Source organism: Adelges cooleyi, unplaced genomic scaffold (genome assembly GCF_023614345.1).
Source record: "Adelges cooleyi isolate 19-005CV unplaced genomic scaffold, UGA_ACOO_1.1 ACOO_flye_CR_arks_rails_tigmint_CR_PRNA_23, whole genome shotgun sequence".
Classification (NCBI taxonomy): Eukaryota; Metazoa; Arthropoda; class Insecta; order Hemiptera; family Adelgidae; genus Adelges; species Adelges cooleyi.
This window is the reverse complement of record NW_026095893.1, coordinates 9848227-9870117: the sequence shown is the minus strand read 5'-3', so window position 1 is coordinate 9870117 and position 21891 is coordinate 9848227. Positions and strand designations below refer to the sequence as shown.

The window sequence follows — 21891 nt, the reverse complement described above, 5'->3', positions numbered from 1 at the left end:
ACAGAAATTAACGTAACTCAAAGTCATAAATCGATTTCAAATAAATGCTTCGCTGTGAATCTATTGATAGTAGCAATATGCATATCGATTACAGAATTATATTGCCAATAGTGTAGTTTAAATTTTATTTTTAGTATAAGGGTGGATACAATTAGGGTTGATGTGTATCTATAATAATTCATTGCCGTTAATCGAGAAAAATTGTGTATATTATATCCCCAGTATATATCTATATTCGGCATAATTTTCAGACATAAAGCCCTAAAACTACACCTAAAAAAGCAAATAAAAGGGTTCATAAATCTTCCGAGGAAAAGGGTTTTTGATGCAATTTGGTTTTTCACCGTCATACATTTTTGGAACTAATTCGACTATTTTTTTAAAAGTATAGGGCGCCGTAATTTTAATTTGAAAATATGTACATTTTTTGTGTGAACTTCTTAAATATTTGACCCAATTAAGTACCTTTTTGATACGATTTCTGATCTATAATTTTGCTACATGATGAAATTGGTTCAGTGGTTTACAAGATATCATAGGTCCCGACGCAAAAAATAAAACCACATCATTGTGAAAACAATACATTCTTAGCTCCGTATCGAAGCTAATATTTGATTATTAAGAGACTATACGAATTATTTATGACGAGCAACCTAAAGAACCGAATCAACATAATTATATACCAATACCCCTAATTCAGTTTGGTATTTGCACGTACTTTCATAAATTATGTTAAAATAATAGTAATAATAATTTAGAAATCGATAAAACGTTATATTTTTATACGTCATATATCCATGGACGTAGACGGACCAGGGATCCTCTCGTTTTTAGACATCAATCATTTAACGCCCGAAAAAATCGACCAGCCCTCGTTGGTTTTCATAGTTCCCTGAGGAAATATTGTTATTATAATTTTGCGGTCTACCGTTTTAATTTCTTGCTGCTTGTCTCAAGAAAAAAAAGAAGCTAGCCCCGGTATCTCCATAATGTATATATTTACAACTGAACATAAAAACACATTTTTAAATTGATTTATAACATGCCATTTGCTTTGTACATAACCGGTTGTGTATAATTATGTAAAATATTTTACAGTTTTAAGTTTTTTAATGCGAATATATTATACATTTTGTTGTTTGACTCACCGATTTTTTGAAACAATAAACTATAACACATATAAGAGAGTATTCAGACATAACTATACAAAAAAATAGCTCAATAGAGGTGGTGGGTTGGAATGAGGTATTTACTATTTTTCCTTAGTCTCTAAGACTTAAAATATAACAATGAACATGTCGAACAAAACGCGTCTGGTATAGTACGGCAACATTTGTGCAAAATAGGTGTTTGTTAGGAGCGAGTGGTTTTCTCCCACATCAATATTGAGATTAGTGTAAGGAAACCATGTATAGCGGGAAGGCTAACCGGATATCCAACAAACCTAACGGCAACTGAGTACATAAAACTACCAATTTCAGGCCTAACCGGATGGTTCTAACTTTACATTACGACCGCCTACACGGAACAGTCTGTAAAATTGCCAGAGCTTTTCGTGTAGTAATATTAACGTTATACCATTATTGGGTTGTTATATAATAAATATTATAATATCATGAAAGGATACTCAGTATTTTAGTTTGGCTACGAAAATAGTGTTTTCCATTGAAAAGCTTAGAATAACATCTGTTTGGGCTTTTATTTAATATCGACTACTGCATATACAAAATAGCCAATAGATATTTTAACACGCCATTTATTTATAGGTCTATAGGGTCATCAACACTCATACGAATCGTTAAACGATTGTCGTGTCTATTGTCTGTTGTCACGTGTCGTGTACATGGTATCTCTAGCTACGGATTTCAATAATAATTTTGTATTTAGTTTATAATCATTTCTTTGTGGTTTAATATAACATAAAAACTATCTGATGAAATAATGAGTGAATTATCCGCATCATTTATAATTATTTTTCGTTAAAATAATTACTGATATACCAACAAAAAACACTTCGTTAGCCCAATGTAAATGATATTATATTACACATAAAGGTTCACACTTCAGTTTTTTTTTACCATTTACACTGAGCTAACAAAGTGTTTTTGCGAGGTTAATTTAATCTATAATTTGCGGAATGTGTATTAAATGGAACAGTGCACAAAACGATATTATTCTTGTACCTCGACGATTCGTGGAATTTGTCTGCAACATCAAATGGCAAATAAATAGTAAATACCTATTCCGGCGTCACGACGCTGCTGTTATGTCGATTACTTTAGCGTGAATAACTTTCAAATAGAAGTGTGAATATTGATAAATAGCTCTGGAAACTATTTTGTACGGGGTTTCATAGTGTGTGTTGCTATAGGGCACAGGCTCAAACAGCTTAAGTCGCAACACGACAACATACATATTATTATCATGATAGTATTCGTTGTTATAGATGCTTTCTCGTAACTCATAAGTTGTAACATACAATATTACACGACACGTTATTATGACATATTGTTGTTTCCGTATCTTTATTCGTAGATGCAAACATAATTTACTGTTATTTTACCCATTCTATGACTGTAGTCTGCACATTATGTCCGTGAGACGTAATGGAATAGAATTAAATAATTTAGTTTATTAGTGTTACAAATACCTACGAATAGCTAATAACCGGCGTGCCTCGAGAATATTTTTTTTTAAATATTATATGGCTAATTAACAATAGCGTTAGGTATTTTAAAATATTATATTTCTAAATTATCTTGCTTTTCTAACGAAAATCGGCAGAGTGTTGTGATAAATTAAATCAAAAACTAAAATATTTCATACATACTTTTGTCATTTTATATGGTCATTATTATACACCACGAAATATATTGTCTTAGTTCTTATTACCTACCTTTACTACTTATTTCGTCTAAAACTGACATATTTAATTAATTGTCATTATTTTTAGCTACGAACAGCATTTAATTTTTATTTATATAGATTAATTATATTCTATACTATACTATTATAGTTTATATTATTATAAACCAATAAAAGTTTAAGCACATATCAGTGTAACGTTTATATTCTGAAATCATAGCAATTGTCTAATAATATTTACAATTTGTGTAATATTGATTACACGACATTATGACACTCCTCGCTCGACCAATAAGTATTGAATTTTTACCGTAATAATCATTTAGTACTTCGAGTTGCTCAAATATTTTAAATAATGATTAAAGCCATTAGTAATTGTATCATAATTATATTTAGAATTTCTCTCTTCATAAAAATCGTAAACCCAATCACATCCTACTTAATACTTAATGTAAAAACCAAATTTGGATACATTAAAAAACAATATATTATACATGTCTATTGAAAATAAGTACTTTCTACGAAATACTAAACTAAACGATACTGTGTATATTTTTTTCGCAACTTCCGTAGCTCGAGTCTAGACTTTTGTATACGCGGTAGTATTTCACATTTACAGAGCTCACTTTACCGTGACGAAGGTAGAGGTGGCGTCGGTGATGACGACCCATAACAGCTGTACGTCTTGTAAGTTGAATACGCAAGTAAAAAAAAAAGAAACCAACGTTTTACGTGGAAATATAATACGAAAACCATAAAGGTGCCAAAGGAAAAAATAGTTTAAGTGCAAATAATCAGAATACTTACCGGTGACGACTTTAATTTGTAAGCCTTTTTTTTTTTTGCTTCCTTAAGCCGGTGACGGACAAACGACCTTTGCGGCGCTCGTTCGTGCTTTTATATACTACACGTGCATATGTTAATGGTGACGACGGCATAGTGTACGTATAAGTAGGGTAAAAGTAGCTAACGGTTAGAAACGGAGTGTGGTCGCGGTGCCGGACGGAGGGGTGTGAAACAGCGAAAGAAACATTCATCAATTTTAAGGGCTGACAAGCTGTATTCATTGCACCGGGCTTACTTACTTCTCTCGTTTTCATATATATTTATATATGTATAACACTTACATACATATGTATATTATATCTATTTATATGTATTGAAAACAATAACATACTGTTCAGCAATAGGCGACAGCCAAATCGATATGCGGATAAAAAACGGTGGAAAAAAATACCCAAGATATGTGTGGCTGCCGCACGATATCAATATTCCATACTTAAGAGGACACCTGTGTGCCTAATCGAAATGGTACGAGTATTACACGGGCAGTTGACGCAGAGGGTTCGACGGCTTTTCTCTTTACTTACCTGTCTGTGGCCTATGTAACCTTTTTTGTGTCTAATATGTTCAGCGGACGACGTACACGCGTCGGTCGATACTTTTTTGCAGCGCTGAAACGGTATTTCTTTCAACAGTGCACGGTGAATACCCAAAGTACACAGAGTTCGGGCACAAGAAAAATAATTCATAAACAAATATTTTATACATACTACATAGATAGAAATAATACGCATTATTTGTATTTATAAATGTACATATATTCATTGTATCCGTTAGGGCTATGTGCCACAGGCGACAGTTTTCAAAAGACAAGGCACGGACGAAAAAAACATCAAAAGCATTATAACAAGGATACAAAAGATACAAGCGTTGTGAACAAATATACTTATATATTTGTATAATACGCGTGATTGAAAAAATCCGATTGTGTTTTAATGCGCTCAAAATATGTGCGTTGTGAAAGCTTATATTAAATAATATACGACCCATCGAAATATGTTAAAATAATGCACACATTATTTATATTTCTTCATTTGATTAATCCTGCGTTTAAAAAACCTCGTGTGCAAGAACAAAATATATTGCACATTATTATTAGTGTGTACTAATTTAATACTACTAAGAGCTGCATTATTGTTTGAAATAACTCGAGTTAATTTTAAATGTGTAGGTACTTTTGTCTTATAGTAATTAATAATTGAGCCCCTAATTGCAATGCCAAATATAAGGCACGATGTAAAATTAGTTTAACAGGTTTTAGTTTGATAAATTAGTGATTTAAAGCACAAACGAGTCAGGGTTAATAAAACTCAATAATTAAATTTGTATCTACATAATTATAGAACGTACCTGTGTATTTAATTATTTATGTCAATAAAAATATGTCCACAGGCATTGTGAAAAAAGTTCTAAGCGAGTAAACTCAAACTTTGTGAAATTAATAATTTCTTTTCTTGTAGTCTTGAAATCACACTAATTATATATGCATGCATTTTTAATTGCAGGTTTAATTAAAACTCTTATATCCTAATTAAGTCAGCCATCCATGTGTATTTTTAACAACTACCTTCGTATAATAATATTATATTTGACTTGCATGAATATCTGTTATTTAATATAATACTCGTATGTTTATATTCTTTAAAGACGTTAAATCCTTTAAAAAAAATTGTAAAAAAGGGTTTTACAGTAACGCGTGTAGGTCAAAGCAAATTAGTCATAGAATAAAAATGTTGGTACCGTTATAAAGAAGAAATCTTTAACTAGGTTCTCTCGTCGGTTTTTATGGAAAAAATTAATTTTACCTTAAATACAAGCACTTAAAAAAGTTAAAAAATGTCAGAATTAAAATATAAATTGTGAATGTTGGGTTAATAATATCAAAAAAAGCCGACGAGAGAACCTAGATAAAGTTATTATTATTTTAAATATGTAAAAAAAAATTTTAATTTTCCGATATGAGCCCTTTTCGAAATTCCCAATTCAATTAAACATCACAGTTTAGCCTTTAAATTACGATTTTACAAAAAAAATGCCTATACCTAACTCCTTAAAAAATAGGGGGTATAACGTCATCTTAACGTTGTGACACAATTAACTTAACGTACCTATACCATTATGACCAACGCAGACTTTGTCATATTTTATAATACTACTAGGTGTTATTATTTTAACGTGTAGCAGCACACTTACCGTGGTGGTGGTACTGGCGCTGCTGCTGGCTCTGTGGCCGCCGTGGCCGCGTTCAGCCGTGGCGATCTTCGACTCTACCGGGCCAACACCGTTTTTGACACTTATCTCCAGATAACAATGACTGTTCTCCAGATGGGTCTGTGCCCGGCGCTCCTCGAGCACGATTTTCCTGGCGGCCCGGAATATCTTGTAGTAGACAGTGATCATAACGGTCAGTGGTATGTAGAACGAACCGAGCGTGGCGTATATCTGATAGCCGAAATTCTGACATACGGTGCAATGGGGAACGCCATCCACGGTGGAGTGTTCGTTTCCCAGTATAAGTACGGGAGGCAGACTTATGCACGCGGCGCCCAGCCAAACCAGCGAGACGCACACCAACATCCGGCGTGGAGTTCGCTTGACACCGTATTCCAACGGCTTGGTTATGGCGTAATACCTATCCACGCTGATCATGCACAGGTTCAATATGGAAGCCGTACACGATAGTACGTCGAAAGACACCTGAAAATTCATCGACAGTTAGCACGCTTTGTCTGTCAATTATAATCAGAAAGTATTTTTTTTTTAATTTAAAATTATTTCAGAAAATTTTCCTAAAGATTTTTATAGGTGTCAGTTATTTTTATCGTCAATTTATCCTAGATCGCGATCGATCGACGATCGATATACATGTATATGTTCGGAAAGGATAATAGCTGTAAAAATAATATCACCCGCCAGTATGACAGGTATCACCTGACACATATTTTATACGTACCCAAAGATCACACATGAACGTGCCGAATGGCCATTTGCCCAGCACTAGGTAGAGCAATGCGAGTGGCATGACGAGTATGGCCACACACAGGTCGGACACGGCCAACGAGACGAGCAGATAATTGCAAGGTCTCCTGAGTTTTCGCACTAGACACACGGCGATGCAGACCAGTATGTTGCCTACAATGGTGACCACAATGACCAGGAACAGTACAGAGCCAATGGCGAACGCTTCCAGCGGCGTGTACGTGGACGTCGGGCTCGTCGAGTTTCTCGGCCACGACACCAGCGATCCGTTATGGTCGGTCACGGCCGTGACGTTGACGCCGTCCATTTAAGTGACATCCGGGTTCGCCGACCCGAGCATAACCGGCCTTTCAAGTGACGCTGCTGGTCGTCATTGTCGTCTCGCCGTCATCCCTGTGAACACCCAAATCCACCGGTTATAATATTACAGTATCGGTACAGCGACTATTATTTACCCTATTACATTGTATAACATCATTAACGCGTAAGCTGTACTGAACTCAATATTGAAGCTAAAATTACATCCAGTTTAGTACATGTAATGTTTAGTAGTCGATTAAATCTGACTACAGTAGTAACAGCTGTACTGTAACTACATAGCTAACAATATTGTATTTGTCAAAATGTTTACAGATTTTATTTTTGGTACAAAATATTACTACAAGAACAACATTTTCTTATAAAAAAACTATATTGGCGAAACGTGTTGGAAAATAAAACGATATGATAGTGTGATCAGAGTATATTATAGCTACCAAATACTTGATGTTCAAACGGTAACGATCTTAACCAGTTTTTTTTTATTTCGCTGCTGTGTAGCAATATTATCCGAATTTTTTTTAGTTGTTTGGTTAAAGTCAGTGACGTGGAAAACGGAGTTAAAAAAAAAGAAAAGGGAAACATAATTCAATGGGACAAACGCGGGGAAAGTGGCTTATCACATATGTCCCAAAACTTCTATTGCCTTCATTCGTCTTTAGGGTGGATTTGTCGTCCTTTTTTTTTAATTCACTGTATTTTCCTTCATATTTTTACCAGGAGCTTTAAAAAGAAATAGAAGTAAGTACGTATTATATTAGACGCAACCTCTGCCTTAAGAAAACATTTGTCGCTCTTGACTAAAAATGCACATACAATAAAGAATTAAATTTATAATTACAACTATTAATTAACTCTAAAAATTTCCGTTTTCCTCCAAAATGACCAAAATTTAATATCTAATATTTTTTAAACACCCCTGAACCTAAATATATAAAATCGTACGTTATAAACGAGTTTGAAATAGATGCTAGATTCTAATGAGTTTATAATTATTATTTATTATTTGTTTTTATATTACAATTTTTACTATAAAAATTGTTTTTTTACTTAATGATACCTATTTAGTATATAAATTAAAATAATAGATTGTGTTAAATTTGAATAATCTTTAATATATTATATTTTTTATAAGCATTTGAGTTGTATGCTTATTTTGTACACCTCCGCATGGTTAAATTTAAAATGTTTGAAAATTAGTATAATATGGCCATGAGTACTCGTAATCCCTTTAATATTTTATGATATTATAAATACAACTCACTTAAACGCAGTAAAATAATCAATTAAAAAATACAATAAATAGTCGCATACATTTTTGATGGCGTATTATATTATCATTATGATTATTAGCATGTATAGATGCGTATATCGTGAATGTATGTCATGTACGGTGTAATTAGAGTTTTAAGTAATAACAAAATAAATATACATTTTAGAAATACATAAATAAAATGTAGAACACTAAAAAAATAAGGAGTTCTCAACAAATATTAGGTAATAAAATATTCTAATTTATTTTGGCGGAAATCGGACATGGTGTTAACGGACTAAGGTCATTGTGGCCGGTGGCGAAAAGCGTAGACGCCCCTATAAATATGTTTTTTTCGTTCTATTCTAGTACAGAAGACAAATTTATTTTTGTAGTATTCTATCTAAGGTTACACCATTATCGTTTAAATATTGATGGTAAATATTATTATGGTAGAAATATACGACAAAATCGCTACTTGATCAAGATTATTGTGTTATCGACAATACATATTTTCTGATGTAGTAAAAATATATTATGTTGACATTGTTGTATAAGCAAATAGAAGCACATTCGATTATAGAAAAGACGCTATTGTGAGAATACGGTGCTGCCCATGGACGGATATACAAATATCGATTTTACGTCCCATTACCATCTGCCGTTCGTTAAAAGATTTTTGAAGGAATTATAGGATGACATAATTACTAGTGGATTTATGGAACACTTAATTAAATGGTCGTTTACATTTATTATAGTTGAAACAAGTTTAACGTCTCGCTTAAACGAAGAGCAGTTATTCAAAGCGTAAAATATACTATATATAAACATACAATTATAATATGCAACGCTCATTTTTTGGGAATTTAATTACAATTTTTTTGAAAACATATTTATTTATGTTATTTTTGTTATACTATAAAATTAAAAAAATGTTTACCTTTATTTTGTATTTTCCAGAGCACTATAAATTTATAAAACTGAAATGGTAACGTTTACATTTAATTGACTTTTTAAATAAAAAATAATTTGCTAAATATTTTTAGTGGTTGATAACCAGTTTTGGACAATTAGTTTTTAGGTTGATAAAGCTAAAAGTTTAAGACAGGAGGTGAAGTGCGGTTGTGCAATGCTCACATATAAAAATAATACTACACTCCACCCTTCCTTCCATAATAAACTTAAAACTTTAGTAACTATTCAAAACTGGTTATTGACCAGACACCATTTTTAGAAAAGTATTCTTAATTTGGAAAGTAGTTAAATATACACATTTCTGTACATATTTCAAAAGTTGATAACGTTGTAGAAAAAAAATATTTTCATAGTAATTTTATTATATTTTAAAATTATAAAACTAAAAGTATTTTTTTTTTTTTTTAAAATGATTAAGTTGTAATTATTTCCTCAGAAAATGAGTGCTTACGTTAAATGGATCACTCGGTACTATTAAAAATATTATATTTTACTACGCTTCTTACGATGTCATGCCCACAGTACTACATTTACGCATGTAACGTGGAAATTGGTAAATTTCACTATTTTAACCAACAATACTTTTCATAAAATCTATTTTGCTCATTAAAATTAAACAAACGTCTATATTTTATATCATGTCATTGTGTTTATAGTGTCTTATTAAATTTTTCAAAACAAAGTAACAAAAAACATAATTAAACTTACCGACGATTGATAAATAATTTATTATTTTGATAGAACTTAAATTTTTGCGACCAAAAATAGTACACTTTGTTTTTGTCATAAAAGTATGAATCATTTCGATAGTAGTTGTGTGTAACTAGTTACGTATCATTGGTTATTTTTAAAGTATAGGATTTATATAAAACATTTCAATTCTCGTTCGAAATAAAGTTTAGTTTGGTAGAGGCCCGAGAGGGACAATTACAACTCGCTATTCCGTATTTATGGTTTTTAAAAAATATAAAGTGAATTGTTTTTTTTTTATTACTTTGCAATCTTATTTATTGGTCAATTTTAACTTTATATTGCACAACGCATTATCATAATATAGTAATTTCTAATATTGATGAAAATAAAAAATTGTTTTATATCAATACTACTATACGGGGTATCTAGCCATGTTTTCCGAACTCCAAAATGTACTCCGAAATAAGTTCTTATTTAATTAATATGGTTTAAATCAGTTTGTTCTAAATAATGTTATTACATTAAAATCTGCAAATATTTTATTTTTTAGGACAAAATTGAAGTTGAATAAAAAATTATTAAACAAGAAAACTACCCGGCCTGACACCCTGTAATTATATATATCATCGCATTTTTATATTTTGTAGATTTTTTTTATTTGTTAGAATAAGGCTGGCGAAGAATAAAATTGATTTTAGTGTGATTACTTGAATCGGAGTGTTACTTCACTGATGGATTATAAGACACTCGACACGACAATAAAATAAATGGATACTGGTATAATGCACTAAAGCCGTTTGATGGTTTTTAATGTACTTAATACGCATAAAAGTTAAACCTCTCCTCTTGTGTTCTTTATTTCTTTAAACTGTCTATATCTAGCTAGACGATAAGTCGGCTTAGCATTGTGGTGGATGCCAAATCACGGACCAAATCACAGGTCTTTATATTATGCCCGTCGACTAAGGGCAATGCTATCCAATGTCAGGCACTACATTTTTTTTAAAAGATTATTTTCAGAACGCAATTAATGTAATATTCAAAGTGCATTAAATACATAAGACGAGCAAACAAACATATTTAGGACTCCTAGTACATTTATGTATCCATATTGCCTATACATTGCGCCGTGTCACAATTTTTGCTTTTAGTTAATAATATTGTAAACTAGAATTATTGAAACTGTGTAGTATTCATGTTGTTATAAATAGTATAAGTTTTTCATTGGGAGAAAAGTTTATGTTGTTTATGTTAGAATGTAATTTTCAACGTTTCACCTAACAATAGAGACTCGTTTTTCTTTATTATATTATCTCTTTCTTGCAGCATTATATTAAACTATTATTGCTATTATTTTGATATTGATTTTTTTTCATACTACACTCAACGATCACGATTTTCTTCTTTTACTTCGCTATTGCTATTATTCGGCCCATTAAACGTTGCCCTCTCTAAAAGAAACGTTTTAACGATACCGTTTGATCTCTAAATTTTATTGGTGTCAGCGGATTATGGAAAAAGGCTATAAATAACAAAATATAATATACATTTATTTAATCGTTACTCACTCGAAAATTATTAATCGCATTTATTTTATACAATAAAGTTTATACGTCACTGATATCCTAAATTTGTTTTAAAAAAAGGCATTTGAAATTTATATTTATTAGCTTTATTGCAAATGTAAGAAGATTTTGTTTTTACTATGTAAAAACAACAATGTAGATGTATTTTTATTTTGTTTTTCGTTATAGTCTATGCATTCAAAATCGTACCTAAAAGAGCTAAAATGTATTTATTTCCTTTCAAAATCAATAAAAACGCCAAAAAAAACAAAAACAAATTATCCTTCTAAAATTATGGCGCACTATAACTGTTTGAAAAGAAAAGTCATAACTTTTCAACTCGTGTAGGATATTCTTTAGAAATAGTACTGTCAATACACATTCTCAAACTAAATAGATGGACAGTTTTGGAACTTTAGGTCAGAACATTTAACTTTAGGTTAATCTATGGGGAAGTGGGACTACCACATTTACAAATTTCTCAAAAATCTGTATTCACACTTTTTTATATAAAAAGGAAACAAAAAATAGGTAAGGAATAAATTAAAAATTATAAAACTAGTTTTATACAAATTGCGTAACTGCGTAAATTGCGTATAAACTATCTCTGTAAGAGAAGAGTATCTTCTTTTTAATTAATACTTCGAGGGAGTCAAAGAAAACCGCCTCCAATCGCCCTTACATGATACTTTTGTTTTTTCCTTATAAGATGCACATAACATTTTGAAAATGTTTACAAATTCCATACTAAATTTTGTATGGACAAATAAGTAAGTTGAAATAAAAATAATTATCGGTTAGGTTATTTTTTTAACATTAACTATTAACCAAATTTAAGGTATCAACGATTATATACTATTACAAGTTATTACAAGCTGTCCCGACTCAGCGTTTCCCGGGATTTAGTTTGCTAGGGCTGCATAAAATAATTACAAATAAGATAGTAAAAAAGTCAGTTCTCCAGGCAGTATATTGTAAAGCTTTAGCATACCCCGTCTCGCCTTTTTTTGGATCTACACATGTACTTTACATTATATTGAATATGTTCCCCTCTTACTCATGGGTCCCAGTCCCAGATCCGATTCCAAACGTGAAAATGTTTAATAGCGTCCCCAGAATAGTGGTACATAGAATCGACCTGTTCCTTTAATCATCACCTGCCATTCGCTCGAGTACCGTGGTTACTCCATGGTACATTGGTTACAAACCGAGTGTTTATTTTTGGTTAGAAACGAAATATATTTCGTACTTAAAGTACAAAATTCGTGTTTGAGGCCACTCTTAGGGGTGGAATTTTCAAAAAGTACTATGCTGTATATATAGAGATAGGGATATCTTTACGGGCTATACATTATTAATTCCACAATAACATAACATAATAGATATTACCTAACTCTACAATGACTTTTACTTCCAGAATTCATAATATATTTTGAAGTTGTTGAGAAGAAAACAACTGAATAAATATTTATATTTAAAGAAATTAAAGCTAATCATTTTTTGTAATAAAATAGCCACGATTTCTGTATAATAACTGTGTAATATTATAAAATAATTTTGTAGAGCAAACACAATGATAAGGATTATTTTTTAAAATTTATGTTTATATTTACCAAACGTTAAATATAAAGTTAAGTAAAACCTGCCTACATTTGACCGTAATAGAAGACTTGACGTGAATTTAAATACAAATACAAAACGACTTTTGATAAAGTATTGTAAACTATTTTACCCTTGTCACCTGAGATTAAACTCAGGTTTAACTTAGTGAACATTTTTATTTTTTATTTATAACGTGTTCGCTGAAAGGAAAGTACCAGCGTTAAAAGTTCCCGGCGGATTCAAGTTTAATAAAAGTTAACGCCTAATCTACTATTCTGCGCGTTTAAATGTTGTACCGCGAGAAACTTTATTGCAAAAGAATGGTCTCGTGATAGAATTCAACTGACAACTGACGGCCTAAGTGCTCGAAATTACCGAACGTTTCCATATTTCTTAACAAGACACGTATAAGAAATGCTTCATATAAATATTTAACTTTCCCTTTATTTCCAGTTTTATTTCCAATTTAGTTAACAACGTTATTTATAATTGACTTGGATCTTCATAATTTTCTTACATTATACGTTAGACGTTAGGCGTATTAGCTCACAAAAGTGTAAAAAAAAGAAATCCCTTATTGATCGGGATTTATTGTCTATTCATGTTATTATACATAATAGTCTGGCTATGTAGAAAAATGTTATACTACGTTCCGGAAAGTGTTTTTAACTTGCAAGGAGTACGATTGAAGTATGCACTTTATATTTTATTTCCCCGTCAAAGTCAAATCATCTTCAAGTTTAGGTCAGTATAAAATTAATACGCTCGCACAATAATGGCCACGCACAATCAACTGCGACTAATAAAATATTTACCAAAACCTTAGACATGATATTGTTATTATTTTCGAAACAACCGTTTTACTTACTGGCCGTACTTAATATTTTAAACTCGCTCTAAGCAAATGGTCATTTTTTATGACCATGCTACCCGGTTATAAATTATTGTGTAATATCTGAACGGATTTAATTATCCACCGTTTATTATTTAACCAGATTTTTTTCTAAATAATAAAGTGGAAAATGTCAGTTTCTATTTATTATTGATTGAATTTATAAAGGGGAAAACCCAATGTGGTTTTTCGCCGAGAAACAACGCACTGTAAAGCAAACAAACGCATTGCATTGCCAACACACCCATTTCTGGGTATTTCTACTCGTGTCAGAAAGAAAGGTTACAAAAAAAAAACAAAAATCCTGTATCTTGGGCATTATAAAAATAATAAACTATATTGCACAGTGTACATTAATTGATTCGCCAACGTCAAGCATACGGCGTAGACCATATTATGTGCATTACGCACCCACACATATGATTCAGGTCGATCAGAAAACGATCAGGACCAAAGCGGTTGTGGCGACACAAAGACGTAAAAACGAACAATAGTTTACTTAAATTCGATCTGTCCAGTGTTGTATGTATAATACGCTAGTGCCGCTCTGAACAAGAAAGCTTTTGGTCGCAATGATGAGAGGTTGCTATTTTTTTTAATAATATTTTTCCCCAATTCACTTTTCTTTTTCTTTGTTTTTTGTTGCGCCGAAGTTTGATTGAAAAGTATTGAGTGTTCTTGAATCGATCGCTGAAACTCCTTCGAATATTGCTTTTTTGTCAAACGATGTCGTATAAACTCGCCGAGTACTTCAAAAATTCACCAGACGTGTCTTTCGGGTTTCAAAACGATACTTATAATAAATGGTTGTGTTACATGTTTAGCTAAAATACGTCCCATAGCTACTATTACTTTACCAACGTTATAACTGCACGCATAATGGTTTACACGCAATCCTTTATCATTGTTCCGAGATCTGACCTAAGAAGAAACGCCTAAAATACGTTACGACCTATGCATATTTTAATCTCCTCTAATTGTAAATGAAGCTAATTTTGACAATATTAATTTGTTTTTTCCTTTGTACCAAAATCAAAATCAAAAATATAATATTGTTTATTATTTTAATTGTCATTTACTCTCACATGTATAAAATAACTCAACGCAGAAAGACAACATGCGTATCTCTAATTTGATTTATTAAATTTAATTTAAGAGGACGCTACCACCCGTAGTTTGTGATGTGAAAACAGGGATTCAGCGAACAAATATTGCAGAGGCTATTATAATAATACTAAATTGACCAACATTTTATAAAAAAAAATAGATGACAATATTATTAATGCTTAAATATATCAATTTTTAGATAGATAGAATAACTTTTTTTCTTAACATTTCTAAAATTTAAGTATTTTGGTATGTTGTTGTTTTGTTTAGAAATTACTGACAGTTTAATGACAATATAACACTCAATATAAAATCCTCGTTAGTGTATAGTAAGTATACACCATATTTTCAACGCTAAATTATTTTTCAAAAAAATGCCTATACTACTTAATATATGGAAGGAAAATTTCAATAAAATCGTTAAGTACCTCTTTTATGAGGTTACCACCAGTTACATTACAACCTAACCTATCCGGGATATCGTACATAATAATATTTTTCATATGATTTTTTCGGTCATTAATTTAATTTAAAAGGTTTTTGATAGACAGTTTCATTTTTAAGTTCAATTTATACAGTAATCTTACTTTAAAATAATTTGTTCTTCTGCTAAGTCATAGAATTTAACATTTTATCGGATCAAGTTTACTATTAAAAAAAAAAAAAAATGTTGAGTCGTGATCTGTGGTTTGTTTTTTTAATTTTTCTTACAAGAATAAATAGCATATTCAGTTGTTTGTTATTGGATTTTCAGTACATTTTTTTCTAATGGTCCACTTTACAAGTTTTGCAAATCCAATGTTTACTCATTGATTATTGAACTGTAATTTAAGAAAACTGTAATGTAATGTTTCTGAGCAGGATGAACTTTGTTACGACTTCAAAACGTTGAAGTAACGGCAGAGCACTTTGTAAATTTATTAGGCATAATTAAAAATATATTATAAAAATAATAACGGTTAGTATAGAGCGTGACGGTAACTGAAAACAACGAAATGGTCATCAGTCAACTAATGTATAACATTTAATTCATTTGATTTTTATCTGAATTATACTAGTACATTTTATAAAACAATTATTATAATAACACATTTTTGACCAGTATGTACAACCCGCTGTATATATTTATACCCGTATGCGGTACAAGTAACAACTTCTAGAAATATACTTAGATATAACTTCAGAATAACTTTAGTACCGATGGCGAGCATGCACTTGTCCATGGTCTTATTTCGCACACATTAATCCTACATTAACGAAATTGATTATTTTACACGCCAACGTCATTTTGCTAACCAACTGAAACTATTTTTCTTTTTATCCCTGTGAGTTATGTGTACCAGTGAGGGAATTTATACTTTGACTGTAGTAAATATCTAGGATACTATGTGAGAGAGAATCAACGATCAACAGGTGTCAATATTTTCATTAAGCTGTTGATTTTTCTATTAGTAACAATGGCAATGAGTTCTTGAGAAATATAGATGATCACAATACTTTTATTGACGTTTATTATATAATAATATATATATATATATATACACATAATATGTGCCTACAATCTACTTCAATGTTTTTTTTTTAAGTGATTTATTACTTTCAGTTATAATAGTTCCTGAAAACCTGTGACCACACCGGTCCCAATTTGCCCCGTCTCCACTATGCCTTGACCCCACAGTATTGATATTTTTTTTATAAGACCATTATGAAATAACACTTATATTGCTGTCAACCAAATTTAAACATCATTTTTTAATAAATGCTAATTAGAATTAATTATATTTACTTTTTTAATAATCGGTTTGAAGTGAAAGTTATTTTTTTGTTATTTAAATATTTTAGGCATAACCTATTTGTTTGCCATTATTAAGTTTAGTGTAAAATCATTAATTGTTAAACACAAAATTTATGCGTTTGTATGTAGAAAACAAAAAGCGTTCATACCCTCAAAACTATGTTCAACTAGAAATGACCGAGAGTTCAGCAGTTTCGAATGCCAAGTTTAGACAAAGGGAAGGCACTTCGGAGGCATTAGGTTGAAACAAGGTCACAGGCGTGCCCAAAATAGTTGGTTTTTTCAATCGTTGTCGACAGTAGGTACCCACATCCGGGAAATAATAAAATTCTTGAAAATATGGAACGTTGCGTTGTTTATTATTATTATTGAATATAAAAAACCAGCTGGAATATAATTTTAAAAAATCCACACACATATGGGTATATATTATACATTATGTATAGGATATATTTGTGTGTATGTAAACGTATTCCCAAAGGCGCAATTTCGCTAAATTTCGCAATTATGGAGATGCAAAAACCCCGAAAATATGATAATATTACTTGTATAATGTTTTTTTATAAATATTATTATTTTATTTCTAATTTTTCAATAGTCTTGTATGTACTGATGTACTATCGAGGGAAAAAATGTTAATATTATTTTTTGAAAAGGATAACGAGTGCGACCGGTATATGACGGGGCAGTGGCCAACAAGTCAAACGAGGGCAAAAAATGGCATAGGTTTGCGACAGGTCCGGCTAAATTGCCGGCCATTTGTTTTGGGTTGGTCTATATATGACGTGTAAGTACGCTGAGCAGAGTGTTCGCGTGCAACCAACTTCGTTTATTCATCTCCCACCGGTAGAGGATAAAGGAATTCGGACTTTCCGGCAAAAAGGGGCGGCTCGAGGGGCACGTGACGGCGAATAAAGTGACTAATATCACTTGGCAAACACAAACCGCACAAAACATTCTGGAACGTACACGGGATGCCGGTGGCTGCAGAAAAGAAAAGTCATTACTGTGCTTTCGCATCGGCTCGCTAATGACTCCAAGACGACGACAACTGCAACGTTACAGCGTAGTAAAACTATTTTATACAATAAAATGTAATAAAATTGTTTGATCGATGGCTGATATTAACGCGTAACGGACATATCTCTAAGTGACAAATAATGGCTTAGTATGAATAGGTGTTTGATTTTTAAAATGTTAGATTTTCCTTAAATAATAATATAGTTTTTATGTTATAAAATTCGTTTAAATTCATAATAATTTTATTCGTGGTTATTTATTTTTCTTAATTTAAATTATTTTAAAAGTATTAATCTTAAATTGTAATGCCAATAATAATTATGCTCGCCACTCTAACCGTCGAACGAAATTGTAATTGTATACAATTTTCTAAACAATTACTTCTCAACTAGATTTTCTGAGTTTACTATTTTCTGTGGATAGGTTGTGTAAAAACTAATGGATGGTCAAAAATAATTGAATTATTAAATTTTGAACAAACATAATACAAGAAAGTATACAGAGTTTTAGGACTAGAATGTAAAGCCACCACGAAAGAAATAATGATTACTAATGTTACGTACTTTAATAGTTTTTTTTTTTTTTTAGAATATATAATATAATACACTATGTTCATTAAAACATAGTGTTTACAGTGGGCTAATATACTGACAGTATTTTACAAAACAAAAATTGCAAATTGAAAAAAAACACTTTATATTTACCACGTAGGCGAAAACACCAATTATCGAGTTGAATTGTATACGTTTGCGTTTGATTTTATATTTTATTCGATTTTTTTAAACAGCAGATTATTCCACACGTCTTATAAATATTAATCTTGTACCATCTATCATAATCTAAAATATACCTCTTGGGTTAATACGGAAATGAAAACGTGTGCCACTGAACTAACCGTGTTGTTATAAATCATGATGTCAAGATAATGTTCACATGGATGTGTTGAACGAAGATTTTTGTTAATAATGAAGTTAGGTAAACGAACTTTTCAAAACTTGTCGCATTAAAAAACTTTAATGTGTTTTTGTTTAAATGCTAGCAGCCATGTAAACGAATATTAAATATTCTGAATGACATTAAAACTTAAATTTATAAATTTCTTAAAATGTATTTATGTGTCGGCCATAGTTTGTTGTCAATGTCCTAAAACTTCCAATAAAACTTGCCTACTACTTTATTCATTATTAAAATTAAAAACAAAGGAATACACTCTCAACGTTAAAATAATAGATAGTTTAATTGGAATTTTTTTTCTAAAAAAGGGTTATGATAATTATTAGTTTTTTTACTCATTAACTATATAAAAATACTGTATAGAAATATTAATAATTAGTCTACACCATATTTAAGACCACTTCAGACATTCCGATCAATACCTAGAAATTCAGATTTTTAAAAATTGAGTATGAAATAATAATTATACTATACATTTTTAAGTCAATTACATGATCGTGTTGAAGCTATTTAAATTTGTTATGATAATGGAATTTATTAACCGGCCAATGCCTAACATCATTTATTAACTTTGCATAAACTCAATGGAGTTCACACTCTAATCAATAAGACTCAGTAATTTGTTTGAATATACTGGATTTATAATAAAATATCATAGATGTATTGTAATTAAAAAATAACTAAATTACAAATTTGTCAAAATTAATATGATTTATCTTATTAACCTATATGACTTGTATGCTGTTAGTATTGTTACAATTGTACTGTAAAATGCAATAACACTAATATTTCAGTAACTGTAATTGTAACAATTGAAGACAACGGTGATGTATCGAAAATTAGAATAGTTCATTAATAAAATGCTTTCAATATATAATTTGAGTTTTTGGAATGCAAAATATTCGCTATTCTTAATGGTATTCAAATACTGTAAACACCGCTTTTGTACAAACATTTCTAAATTGCATAAAATTACCGAAAATTAAGTACTTATGTTTTGTTTTATCAGTTAACCAAATAAAAAAAATACATTATATGTATACTGCTGAAGAGTCTCGTTAATTGTTTATTTACATTTGTTTATGAACTCTGTATAAAATAATATATTTTATTTTATAAATAAAGTCAAGATTAGTATAAAACAATTTTAATATAATTTAGTTAGCTTCTTTTGGTGGACTTCACGTATTCTATTTGCTAAATTCTAAAAGTAGCGATATATTGTTGGGCTAATAACTATTTTATGACAACGATACATATTAAAACTTTATTTATTTTATATTGTAGGTCAGCTCAACCTCAACGAATATAATAATCACATTAGCACATCATCACGCATGTGAATATTTTTTATCGGTTCCATTTATCATTGTATTTCCCTTTTATCATTTCGTTGTACTTACACAAACGTGGTTATTATCTGTTGCGTGCTACACCGGAATAGGTCTAAGATCCAAAATATAAAATAAAAAGCTTTTAGTAGTTATGTATAATCGCTATAATGGCAACGTACATATTTACTAAACACTTGAAAATATTATTTTAATGTTTTTATAACTGTTATCGTTGTTATAAATTCAAACATACTTTAGTTGTTTTTATCTCCCTATAGATCCCTTCATATCCCTATAGATGTTATATATTTATATAGGTTAGCTATAATATTTCAAATTTAATCACGTCATAAAATCAGAATTTTAATTAATTGACAAAACGTTTATTGATAGTTATGAACTTTGCAAACCTGACTTATAAAGCTTAAACTTTGTGTTTAAATAAATACATATTAACATTAATCTCGCTACTTTCTTAGGGGATTAAATAACGCTACGCCACGCCGAACACAGTGGATACATTGAAAAGTTTCATTAAGCTATTTAACGCTGGATTTAAACAAACGACATTTAACTAATTAATACCAATTTAAAGAGAGATCAACATGAAAAAGAACTGATCAAATTATTTATTTATTGTTCTCGCAAAACTAAAATTTAGCCCAAACAGTATACTATTAACAATAGCGAGTTGCAACGTTTTCATTACAATTTATGCGAAAAGTACTATCTTAGCGTCTGTAACGTCAAAAAATAATAAATTTCATTATTTTTCATGAAAAAACTTTTTTATTTTATATAGTGTTTTTGCTAAACATTCCTTTATAAATGTTCTTTTAATTGACATACGCCTACTTCTATTATGTTATCATGTTTAGTATCGTAGAAACAGTCTATAAAAAAAAAGTAATAAAAAACAAAGTATGGTAAAGACGTAGAGGCGGTTGACGAACATGTTGGCTTTAACGCGCAGCTAAGAGGGTATTATTTTTATTATTTTTTTTGTCAGGGCCAAAAATATTAAGCCGCTGAACCAATTTCTTTTTGTAGCAACTCTAAAAAATATTTTATTTGGCAAAAAATCAAAACATTCTCTCTTTTAAATCGAGAAAAATACCTAAAAAATGTACATTTTTTTTAAACTTAAATTTACGTCACTATAACTTTTTTTAATATGGTCAAATTTTTCCAATTTTCTATAATGCTGAAAAACAAAAATGCACACTTTTCCCCTGAAAGTTTGGGAACTTTTATTTGTACTTTGCCTTTTTTCTGCAAACTTATAAGACTTCAGATCTCATAATTAGACAGAAGGTAGATCTTGAACAAACATAATTTTTGTGTTTACTGTCGGTATTTTAACAGTTATACGTCTTATATCATAGGTGTATGACTTAAAGTTAATAACTATGTTTTGGTTGTGAGACTGATAGTATAAACTATAAAGCATATTATGTATATATTCTAAGTAGACTTCGAATAGAGCTCGTTTGGATTAAATGTATAACGCGTAATATTCTACATGGAAATATCATGACGTTTTCCCTATCTATTATGGGAACATATACAAAGAACTTCCGCTAACGTGGAGGACAGAGGTGAATGTTCAACAAACGCTGTTCATTACACAAAGTCTAATTTTGGCAACGCTTACGATGTAAAGCACAGAGAAGCTACTAATAGTGGTAATTTATCTT

At 30.5% G+C, this 21891-nt stretch overlaps 1 protein-coding gene across 2 annotated transcripts in view; it reads right to left on the bottom strand.

The window, feature by feature from the left end:
* Window positions 1–21891, bottom strand: part of LOC126835864 (5-hydroxytryptamine receptor 1-like) — a 152152-nt gene that overhangs the window by 41087 nt on the left and 89174 nt on the right. For both annotated transcript variants that reach the window (XM_050568710.1, XM_050568711.1), the window contains 2 exons: window positions 6662–7080; window positions 5902–6405 (listed from right to left, as the gene is read on the bottom strand). In XM_050568710.1, coding sequence (XP_050424667.1) covers window positions 5902–6405; window positions 6662–6994 — 837 coding nt within the window. In that variant the 5' untranslated portion in view covers window positions 6995–7080. The remainder of the gene's footprint in view (window positions 1–5901; window positions 6406–6661; window positions 7081–21891) is intronic.